A 12084-nucleotide genomic window follows, 5' to 3' on the forward strand; every position below is an offset into this window, starting at 1 on the left:
CTGACATGGATCCCTGCAGCAGCTGTAGCAGACAGACCGTAGAAATGAAACAACTTTTGTAAAACGTGTTGTACAAGATCCCTGGCTGCTTAACCAGCAGTTTCTCATTGCCCTGAAACACTGCATTTTCACAAAGAGCAACAGTTTTCCTAAACCCTCATTGCTCAGTCAAGGGCCATGAACATGCATCGGACTGATTCAAACCAAACAGGACTTTGCCATCTTTGGTAAAAGATTTGAATGACACTTTACAGGAAAGTTTGTTGTCACTGCTGCCTGTACTGATCATTTCTAAAATGCAGCAGGGATTACTTTATGACTTCTTCTCAGAGGGTCATGAAAATTGAAAGCCAAGTCCAAAACTGTGTATTTAGGGAAGATCACATTCATAACAGCACTGGGCTGCATCAAAAACCTGTAACAGTCACTTTCTGAAGTTGGGAAAAATTAGCCACCCAGCCCCTTTTCTCACATTGTTCAGTAAGAACTGATCCTGAGAAATGTGTTGTTTACTGACACGACCTTCAGGGCAATTGTTCAGTGAAAGGAGAAAGAATGGTTGGTAAAGTCAGATAAAATATCAAGCTAGTCAAATAATTATAATATTTTCTGAACCATCTTGTTCTTCCATCTGTACTTCTTCAAACCATCAGGAACATGGCCACAACCTTGCCACCCAACTCTTCTGTATGTCAGAAAGCCTGAATACTGCAACCACTCTTCATATAATCATCTGCAGTTTAGATTTATGCATAATCCTCAACTCCCCAGTGCTGCTAAACATTTTTGTGGGATGGGAAGGGGAAAAAGAGGGAGAAAGTAGTGTTTCTTGAATGCTGAGTTGCAATATAAGTCTTACTAGAAAAATATCTTCAGGCATTATAAGGGGACTCAGGGGACTATGTATCAATACAGACCTCTTTTGCAGACAGACATGAGTTCACCTGACTGTTCTCCAAGTCAGTCAAGCTGAGGTTAGTCTAACACTGAGCTTTAACTAATATGTCCAACTAAGAGGGAGGGTGTATTAACTCAGGCCCAAAGCCAAAGTAGAGTAAATATAAAAACTTTCTCTGCAAAAAAAATCAGGGAATCTATGTCTCCATTCCTTATTTGCAAAGTTAAGCTGCACTTCTCCCACTCTCAACACATTAAGAGAAGAAGCTCTTCTGCTTCTACTCTTAGTGTAGATGTTAACATGCATACGTGTTCCTAAGCCATGGAATTTACTGTCTTGTTTTTTATGGTACCCTGCTGGAAATGCTAAACTGACTGAAATACCTTTGCCTAGTCTGGTTCCTCCAACATCATGCAGATCTCACTTTCTGTAACTTGCTACAGGCCTTGCAATATCATCTAACCACGTCTGAAACTCATCTAAGCAAAAAGTACGTAAGTTTCAAATCAGTTCTACATACCTCATTATTTGTTCACTGAGCTTCACCTAGCACTACATTTTTGATGTACAATTATTTAAGGGATTGGGAAACTTCATTGAACAGTTTTATGGTACTGCTGAAAAGATGACAATTGAAAAATGTCCAGGAATTCTCTCATTTTTCCATTTTCCCCATCACTCACTGCTCTTTTTCCCCCTAGGGTACCCATAGAGATGTTACACTCATCCTCAGAGAGGACTCCTTATACTTCAGTTTCTGATTCATTGACTGTGGAAGTGTTCCCTCAGGTCCTTCCTTGGCCTCTGCCTTCCCCAGCTCTCTGTGAAGTGGCATCCATTGGTAACAAAACCTGCACCTCACCCTAGATGCATTGGCTGCTGTTCCTGCAGCCATTCTTGTCCTCCCACCCCAGACAGAGAAGAAAACCAGCAGTCAGCAGCATCAGCCTCCAGCTCTTCCTGCTGGGAACAACTTCCCAACAGAAAGCACAGCAAGGAGACTCACCATTAGCTCCTTGTCAAGGAGCACAGCACTCAGTTCCTGAAGCTGGAGCAACACTGATCGCTGTTCTCATTTTTCATACTGTAGTAGATAACCTCAGGCAGCTTAACAGAAGCTGGTTGTTACGTTCTGGTCTCTTACAACTTTGCAAGGATGGAGATTGTAGTGGTTTGGTCCAAAATACTCATTACTGTTTATCTGCTGTGAGATAAGAATTAGGAGAAATGCAAAACAGGCACCAAACTTGAAAGAATATAAAGAAGTTTATTAACAGACCTAAAAGAAGAAAAAAAAATTATACCACCTTCAGAACTCTCCTCCTCCCCCCACCTTCCTCCCTTCTCCCACTGACAATGTAAAAAGACAACCCTTGAGATGTTCAGTCTGTTTACCACTTCCATAATAACCTTGTTCAGTCCATGTAGAAAGAGAAGTCTCTTCTTGCTCATGCTATGAAAACATTATCACAACGAGACAGCCGCCTACTTCCAAATATTGTTCAGTCCATTTAGGAAGAGGAGTCTCTCTGCCTGCGTGTGAGTCCTTTCCCCCGACTTGCAGCTTTTCCCGCAACTGCTTTCGAGGGTCCACTCTTGAAGTTTTTTGGGGTATAATTTTAAGGTTGAGCCGTTCAGAAACAAAAACAGAGGCCCTTCTCCTTCCCTGGGAGCAAAGGGTCTTCATCATCTTCATTGTTAGGACTATCTCTGGGAGCATCTCTAGGAACTGAGGTTTTCTCCTTTCCCATTTGGAGCAAAAGTCCTCATCTGGTTCATCTCTAGGGACTGAGGTTTTCTCCTTTCCCGTTTGGAGCAAAAGTCCTCATCTGGTTCATCTCTCCCTGTCCAAACTTCTCATGAAATTACAGCTGCGTCAGCATCTGCCTATCTCAGCGCAGGTGCTTTTGCTCACGAGTTGAACACTCCACCCCCCATATCTTCATGAAATTACAACAGGATACTCTGATATATCATAGCTTCACAACAGAATTTCAGCTTTAAGCATCTCCTCTCTCTCTTCCCTCAGGTTTTCAGCTCTTCACAGCAATAAAAAGGGTTAATCTCACCTCGGCCTTGCAGCTTTGCAGCTGGAAGGTTGAATTTTTCTTATCGCAGTGGAGAGGGGGGAGAGCCGAGCCGCTCCGGCTGCCCACGGCAAGGCAGTGGGGGGGGGTTCCATGGCTGGAACAGGTCCATGGCTTCAGGATGGCCGTGGCCCGGCCCGGCCTGGCCCAAGCAGGGCCTGGCCGGGCCCGCTGGCCCCCACACGGGGCCCTGCAGCCACCTGTCCCAGCGCCGGAAACGAGAGAGAACTTGGAGGGGGAGTTTGCCTATTCTTAAATGTGGATCACAGAGGTGATCACAACTTTAAGTGGCTTAGAGAATTGTCCATATTCAAACTGGCCAGCTGATAGGTTCTATCAGTTCCCAGAGGAAACTGTAAGCACCCCTTAGCAAGGACGTCCCTTCCGGGACTACGCTTGCTAACCTATGACAGAGATGTTCCCATTTCTCTGACAACTTGTTCCAGTATATTACTTTCCCATGAAGAAATATTCTTCTAGATTCCAAATGTCCTGAGTTGAACCTTCCAAGCTGCAATTTCCAGTTACTGTCCTTTGATAGACCATCTCCTACTACCAGGAAAAAATAATGGCTTTTTCATCTTTGCAACTGCCCTTGATGTAGTTGTAAACTACAATTAGATCTTGCCTTAGTCTCCTCCATGCCAGATTATACACACCCAGTTCCACCAGTCTCTTCTCACAGGGCTGCTCCCTGCCTTGGAAGCCTGCTGCTAGACCCTCTCCAGATTCCTCCACATCCTTTTTGGACTGGGTGGGGGGACCCAGAACTGAACCACTATTCCAGGTGCAACCTCACCAGTGCCAGGTAGTAATGGATAATAACTTCCCTCCTCCTGCTGGTCTTGTTCTTCCCAATAGAACTCCTAACACGGTATATGATTTGCCTTACTCCTAGGGAGAGCACCCAACATATGGGCTTATATTCAACTTGGCACCTGCCAAAATCCCCAGGCTGCAGCAGGGCTGAACCTCAGCCCATCACCTCCCAGCCATAGGGTGGCTCCAGCCAGGTGCCAAGCTCAGCACCTCACCATGTCAAACTCTATGAGGTTTCTTCTAACCCATCCTCTCAACCCTCAAGGTCCCTTGGCTTCAAAGCATTTGGAATGTCAACCACTCCCTGTAACTTAGTATCATCCTGTACAAGATGTAAAAAATGACAAAATGCGAGTGACATTTTATGTCCTTTGGTCACAAAGGAACTTTAATGCTGTTACTCTGCTTCTGGCTGCATTTTTCCCAATTTGTGTGTTCTCATTTAGTCCACAGTTCCACTGAGCTGAAGTTCTGTCATCAGCCTCTCCTTGGCTGCTGGCAGCACCAGGAGCGGGATCCTGTGACTACAAGGTTTATTGCCAGTCTCGGTTGCTCCCAATGCCCACCACAGACCCCTAGAGCTCCCTGCTGTGTTTTTATCAACAGCAGAGGATATTAGTGTGTCTAGTTCCTTTTTCAGCTAACTGCTTCTCCATCCTAAATATCTGACAGTGATAAACTGGTCTGTGTGTCAAAAGCTGGATGCTGTTGGAGTTAATCCCACACTTTCTTTCCTCACTCCCCCAAAATGAATTCGAATTAGTATGGAAATAGTAGCATATATATTGTACAGAAGTATATATTGGACAAAAGCTGATACACATCAGCTGCAAGTAAACTGGGGATCTAAGCCAAAGACTATGAGAATGTGTAAGAGGCTTTGGACATTGCAGTATGACTAACTTTTGACTACTATAAGGATTGGCTAATTGGCTCTGAAATCAGAAGTGTGCTTAAGCATGTGAATGATCCCACTGAAAGCAGTAGGACTAGCTGTGGACTTAAAAAAGCTTCTGGATCCGTTCAGTCATTGGTCCTAAATTAGACTTGTTGCTCTAAGTTTCCCAATGCTGCCATCTACAGAGTAAGTTGACTACAGCTTTCAACAGACAGGCAAGTTACAAAATGATAGATGGCACAAAGTCAACCCTGGGTACAGCTCTAAATTAGCAATGTGCAGGTCTAAACAGATAAGCCTAAAATACTACCTGAGATTCTTCATTATTTCTCAAATATTTCAAAGGATAGTTCTGTATATTAACTGTTGAATGTCCACCTCTGAAAGACTGCACAAAAATGGCAGGAAACTGTTAATTCAAATTAATTTGCTCAGGAGACTCCTCTATGTGGAAGAGCAGCAGTGGCAACAGCCATTCAGGTTTCTTTCACAGTGGGCATAAAACACAGCAGGCTTCACAAGCTCCTGCCCTTCTCAACAAGTGTCACAGGGGAAATTCAGGGGTAAATTCAGGAAAAACATGAAGGGCTTTAGATGAGAAGTAGAAAGGGTCAAAAGAGCTAATTTACTTCAGAAGGATGCACAGGAAATCAAGGAAAAGTAACAGTTCCGCATGGAACTGTTTATAAGAATAAAGAGGAGAAAACAAGGAGAGACAAGAAATGAGCCTCACTTCAGATAGGATGTGACCAAGAAAAAATACTGAATTATAACAGCATCTTCTCACGAAAAGTATTTTCATACATAGCACTCTAAAAAACACCTTTTGGCCCAAACATTTCCACCAAAGTGTGAAATTACAGGCAAAGATTAAAATTCAAAAACTGGCAAGTAGGTAAAATTAGCTGAAAATTTTGAAAAATCATTTATTTTGAGACTATACATGCCTGAAATGGCTTTAAAACACCTTCCTTGTTTTCTGTTTATAACTTTTTCAGTCTGTTTTTGTCACATACACACTTCCATGCATTGTGACTTTTCTTCTGAAAGCAGTAACACATTTGGAACAGCTGCACTGTAATATTGCATCTTCCATCTATTATATATCTAGAATATCTTCCATCTATTCAGCTTACAGATCAGCACCCATGGTTTGCAATCTCTATCCCAACTCCCAAGATCTTTGCCATCCCAAATAACTCATCTTCCTCTTTCTGAAACCGAGGATGTTTTAAAGTAAAGCCCAGCTGTTTGCTAAGCCCTTGTCATCATTTCTGCAGGGGACAACAGCCTTGCTAGAGGTGTTATAAAGGAGTAGACAGATAACATCCATTCTTTAGTTCTTCTCTTTATTTCTATCCTTTGAAACTGTACCTGGGACCAGAATGTGAGAAAATAAGAAGAGTCTAGCACAACCCTTTCCCTGTTTTTTTCATGAGGCCTAAATTATTAAAATGTTGCCTTTTGGTAAATTCTTAACTCAGAAGCTTGAGCAGAAGAATGAAAAAAAAAAATTATGAAACACTGAAATAATTTCAGTTGCACTGTTTGTACTCCTAATTAGAACAAAAAGAAAAAATAAATCACAAAATATTGGACTGCTGTAATCACTATGAAATATACAGTAGTATATCAAAGGCATTTTCAGGTTGCTTCAGCATTGATTCTACACAGGCACAATCACAGCATGTGCCCCCAGTAATTGCCCAAAGGTCAAGGAGAGGGTCCTCTGCAGCACTAAAGCTCACTGCCCCAGGTAAGGCATACAGCTCACTTGGCATTTCTCATGCTCCTCCTCCTGTAGCTGGTTTTCACTGCACCTTCCACTCTGCTGTGCTCATGCCACTTGCATTTTCTCTCTCGAAGGTTGTGTTGCTAAGCAGCCTGAGCCACAGGCATGGCTCTGAGTCTGCGCTGGAGCAGTAGGCTGCAGCAGAGATGCCCCAGGAGGCCTCTCCCTCCACCCTACAACAGCTTCCTTGGAAAGGCAGAAGATGCTGCTGTAGAGAACAACGACATGTAACACCATTTCTCAGCCATAGTTTTCACTTCGCTGCTAACAGAAACTGAAGACACTGATGTTTAGAATTGGAGTATCCTGAGGTTTAGCAAATCCTTAGGCTTCAAATTAAAATGTGTTGCAACCCTTCACTAGCTTCAGCTATCAGGTAATTATATGAGCAGGAACAAGGCCCAATACAAATTAACTTCAGCCCACAGAGAGCTTTAATAAAAGCTTGAATTACCCTTCAAAAAATCTCCCTGAAGCCAGAACAGCTTGCAGCATACCCAGAGCACCAGTGACCATCTAAGACTGTGGTACCCAGCACTGTATACACTGGCTGCCAGGGACAGACTGGGACCTAATGCATTAGAATAAAGGCCCAAGTTAAAGGCTGCTTTATCTCTGCTTACAGTTACCTGAAGTATCAGCAAGGAGCAGCAAGAGCAGAAAACAGCAACTAGACTCAGGTGAAAACAGTTTCCACAGGTCACAGTTCAGGCCAAGGAACTTGTACTACAGATTAAGTCTCTTCTCCTTGAATCCAAAATTTCATCCTGCTATTAGAAATTCATGTAGTAGGGGTTTCTTCTTTTTAGGTCATCTTGGACAGGACAGCTAAGTACAGCCTCTTTAAAGGTCTTCATAACAGAATCACAAGTTAGTAAGCACACACAGCCTAGCCCAGGATTGTGTTCTGCCTTAGCCAGCAGGTTTGGTTCAGCTACAGGTAGGGAGAATATCTGTTCTAATACTGTGTCCTATAAGGAAACCCAGTAGGTATTCTGTGGCTTGTAGCATATTACAAACCACATTAAGGTGACATTTCAATTGTTAATTTATCACACCTTACTCCTCCAAAATAAGTGTATTCAGGGTGGCAGATTGTAGCTCATGAGTTTTGGACTGGACATTAGGAAAAACCTTACTAGAAGGGTAGTGCAGCATACAGCTCTGCAACATGTTACCGGTGTCTCTCCATCCTTGAAAGCCTTCAAGACACTAGAAAGAGCAATTGCCCTGCTACCCTGAGGTTAACTTATTCCTCAGAGGAGAGCTTTGAGCATCTTTTGAAAGTGTTTACAGAGGATGCCACACAGTTCCTTTTGGAGAAAATTAGTCATCACTTTAGTCCATTTAGTCTTCCAGCAGAAGATTTTATTCTCATTAAGGACAAGGAAATATCAACCAACAACTCCATTAACATGACACAGATCAAACAAGCCCTGTTAAGCATTTTCTACTTAACATGTGAAAAAAAAGAGTCTAAAGATATCTGATGTGTCCAAACCATTCACATTAAAACTTGAGCTCATCCTTTAGCATAAGCTCGGCTGATGATGCTTCTGTGTATAGCAAAAGGTGGAAATAATTTAAGTTACCAGAACAGCTGTGTTTAACAAGTACTGAAGCACTGGAGTTTAAACTGCATTTACTGGTGTGCTATTAAACTGCTTTCCTCGCATCTCTTCAGAGTCTTAGGCAGACTTGCAGAAAGCCACAGCAGAAAAACGGACTTCTCCTTTTTCACGTTCTGTAAATTGTCTGCAGATCTTAGCAGAATCCTTGGGGATGAAAACATATAGCTGCTTAGACTAACCAAATACACTTGCTGTAGAGAACAAGTCTTTGCAGTTCCTCTCTGAGTCCCATCAACTAAGTTACGTAGTCTTATAACACCAGCTAATAAATACACTTAACAGGTATCTAGCTCTGGGGGACAATACCTTTAGTTGTCACAAATTTAGCAAATTGAAGTACAGTCTTGCAGAGCAAGTAGGTACAACCACTATACACCAAATGCAGACTTCTCACCTTTTTATAAGCCTTGCTTTCAGGGAAACAAGCAGCAAGGGAGAAGTCTTACCTTCAACAGCAAGTCATCCGAGCTTGTGCCATGGTTTACAGGAAATGGCATACGGCCATCTGTGAAAGAAATGCTTCTGAATTAGCAGAACTGAGCATAGTGGACCCAAACAAGTACACATATGATATTTGGAAAGTCAGAACAAATTGTCAATGATCTGAGTGAGATGGAAACAGTCTTCTCAGCTCTACCAGTGACAACATGTTTTAGGCCTTCAGTGCAACCCATTTTCAGTTTAAATCTTCAGGTGAAGGTACAAACTGTGTTTTGGCTCTGAAGGCCTCAGCAAACAGTTTAATTAGCACAAAGTATCGTGCCTGAGCCCCCAACACTGTTGTGCAGTGTGAAGTAGGCCCAGCCTAACTGCAGAGTTTCACAGGACCTTACCCAATTCATACAGGTGTCCATCCACATTGACAAACAGGATGAAGTGGAAATTCACACTGTTGTCCTCAACCTTAGGAGATACCATCAGATATATTTGTTAGATTGAAGCTAGTACTGCAAACCCAATTTGTGACTACAGAACAGAGGACACTTCAACAAGAAAGCAAACGACTGAAAACTTAAGTTCAGCTGAAGAGGCCTGTGGCAGGACCTCTACAAGGTCAAGCACCAGAAAACCTAATGTATAGTCGTATTTTCAGACTGGGTCTGGACCCAAATTTTTAATTCCATGTTTGAGGAAGAAATCCTGAACAAGTATCCACCCATGAGTCACTCATTTCTCTTTCCTCACGAACTCTAACAGCTATCTGACAGACAAAAAATGTTGCTATACCACCTTCATTAAAACTTTTCCCAAGATTTTACACATTCACATCTTACCCGACATTGTCCTTCTTGCGCAACAGAATTGTGGACTTCTTGTATAGCCTTAAGAGAAAGCAGATACAGGTTACTACATCTTTAGGTGCTGATAGCTCTCAGCAGTTTGTGTAGTTCATATACCTTATTATTTGCCAAATGCTTAGCTCTTTCTTCAGGAGACAAATCAGCTGTTTCATCAAGAAACTTCTTCAGGGCAGACCCCTCATCTGCACAAGATGATCGAACATTTTATTCAGTATAGGTAAAGCATCAGTCACAGTTTAGATGCAGCCCACAGTAATCAGTGCTTTTTGCACTAACTACAAGTCATTGCATTCAGCCTGTAACTATCTCCAACATAAGCACATTATAACTACCACTTAAAGTAAGCTATTTATCCAGAGGATATTAGTAACAATCTACACAAACAACCAGAGTTGTTTCAGGGAAGAGTACTTCAGGTTACTCTGGATGTTTGTTTTGAAAATCACTTTCAGATGGGATTTAGCTTTTCTGATTCTGCACTGCACATTTGGCAGAAATGTACAATCCTGTTTTGAAGTAATTCAAGAAAGGTACGGGCTGCAACACATAACTACCAGAATATGGGTAGATGAAATTGTCTCACTGCCTTCAAATGAAGGCAGCACTTGCTCATGATGGGCTTACTTTGGTTTTCCAGAACATAAATTAGTAGTGCAGTACTAAGATGCACTGAGCTCTAGCACATAAAAGATGTGCTGCATCATTGCTTCGCTCATCAAGAGTGTGTTATTTCAGTGAATCCTTTTTAAGAAGAACAAAGCAAAACTATGCTTAAATGCTCATTATGCCTTCCACATGTGTTTTCCTTTGTATAAAAAGGAATCCCACACCACAGAAAGGGTCCAAGTTCTCTTGGAATACTGGTAGTTGTATTTGGCAGATCTCTAGTCTTTGAACAACAAGAGAATCTTTTTCTACAGTAAAGAAACCATCAAAACTATTACCTCAGTAGGAAAAATCTCCTTACAAACCCTTATCTACACAACTTCTCCAGCAAAAAGAAAACATGTTTTAGACTGATTTACAGGCTACTCTGAGCACATCAATTTACATTAGACATAAGTAGCATGAATAACCCCATCTCTTCTATTGACATCAAACTTAATGTCAATAACTGCTTCTGAACACAGTACTTCCTAATTACAGACAGATTTTGGTCAGTCCTGCAATGGGTCCTTTTCCTCTTGCATGGCTTAGTAGGACAATACCTCTGCAGCTACCAGACAGGAGTCAAAGCACATTCCCTTCTGTGCTTCAGGCAGTACACATGCCCCTCTCCAAAAGCTGGATGGCCCACTTACCAACTGAAACAGTACAGCATGCCTCAACTTGGCATGCATGAAAGCCCCACCTGTCTCCCAAAAGCCCATATCCATGCAATCTGCTGTCAAAAAAAAAAACGAAATTCAAGCACTTCGGAACATTCATACTCACCAAGTTTCAATTTGTCCTTGTTATTAGCAACTGCATGTATCAGACCAATTGTCCCACAGGAGTTACTGACTGTCTGCTTCAGGAAATACACCTTGGAACTGATCTCCTGGTCCTTTATTCTCTCAGTCTGTTGCTTCCTGAAGTTCTCATGCTGTAAACACGTAACTGTTTTAGGCATTTCATCACAGACCTACCTTTGTATTGTGCAAACCACTGGACAATTAAGTTGTTGTGCAGGAGAATCAGTATCAAGACTGGATAAAGATTTACTCAGAAAATTGTCTTTGTGGTACTAATAAAGCAGCATATGTCTAAACTGGATTCAGGCCAACACTTAATGGACTACCTGCATGACTCAGTGATATCCAAAGGCACTGTTCTTAGCTTCTCCATCTGTGCCATACAGCGGAAATAGCTTGGGGTGGGAAATAATATAACGGATAGGCCCCTTTAGATCATCTCCCAGTAGCTTTGGTCCATTGAACAAGACTACTCAGCATGTCTCTACAATAGGCCTTTGGACCTTTAGAAAATTTGCCTTCACAAGCCCCTCCCCATCAGAACAACGTATCAACAACTGTAAAATCCATCACTATTGGAAGGTTATAATCCTTCCTTTTAAGAACCTGCTACTTAAACTTGATTTCAAAGCCCATCTTTAGCATCAAGTGGACTGAATATATTAATATTAATATACTAAAGAAGTAATGTAGGCCTCTCCAGATCCAATGATTCAGCATGGTAATGGAATTGCTATTCCTCACACTCAAGAGTGCTCATGTTTTTTTTCCCCTGTCTGATATACAAAGCAAAGTCTCATAGGAAAACTGGGATGGAATGAGAGCCCTTGTTTAGTTGCTCAGTTCATTTCAGTTGAGGCTATTTGGAGGCTGGGACCAAGCACAACACTGCACCAGTGCCAAGCCCCATCCATGTGCCCAACCATCTGATGCTTGGGTGGACGACAGCCACACTCCTGACGGCAGCCAGTGCTACCCTGTGTGCGGGAGGGGACACCCACCTGCTCCGTCAGCGGGAACAGCAGGAGCAGCGCACAGGCCGGGGTCGGCACGGCGCGCAGCGCCTCATCCTCGAAGCCCAGCACGTCCACGAAGCGCCAGCCAGGACCCACCCCGAGGCGGGACAGCACCTGCACGGGGCACAGAGAGCGGGTGGCCCGGCCGCGACACGCCCGTCCCCGCGGGGCGCGGCCGCCCCAGCCCC

General features: G+C 42.9%; 1 protein-coding gene across 1 annotated transcript in view; it reads right to left on the reverse strand.

The window, feature by feature from the left end:
* Nucleotides 1-7840: 7840 nt before the first annotated feature.
* The window catches only part of UCHL1 (ubiquitin C-terminal hydrolase L1), a 5342-nt gene continuing 1098 nt past the window's right edge, over nucleotides 7841-12084 (reverse strand). Inside the window, exons 3-9 of the mRNA XM_042053582.1 lie at nucleotides 11882-12010; nucleotides 10861-11011; nucleotides 9523-9608; nucleotides 9400-9447; nucleotides 8959-9028; nucleotides 8572-8630; nucleotides 7841-8269 (exon numbers count right to left, since the gene is read on the reverse strand). Coding sequence (XP_041909516.1) covers nucleotides 8183-8269; nucleotides 8572-8630; nucleotides 8959-9028; nucleotides 9400-9447; nucleotides 9523-9608; nucleotides 10861-11011; nucleotides 11882-12010 — 630 coding nt within the window. The 3' untranslated portion in view covers nucleotides 7841-8182. The remainder of the gene's footprint in view (nucleotides 8270-8571; nucleotides 8631-8958; nucleotides 9029-9399; nucleotides 9448-9522; nucleotides 9609-10860; nucleotides 11012-11881; nucleotides 12011-12084) is intronic.

Source organism: Corvus kubaryi, unplaced genomic scaffold, assembly GCF_017639235.1.
Source record: "Corvus kubaryi isolate FWS band 111438036 unplaced genomic scaffold, C.kubaryi_AGA036_p1.0 split1-131, whole genome shotgun sequence".
NCBI lineage: Eukaryota > Metazoa > Chordata > Aves > Passeriformes > Corvidae > Corvus > Corvus kubaryi.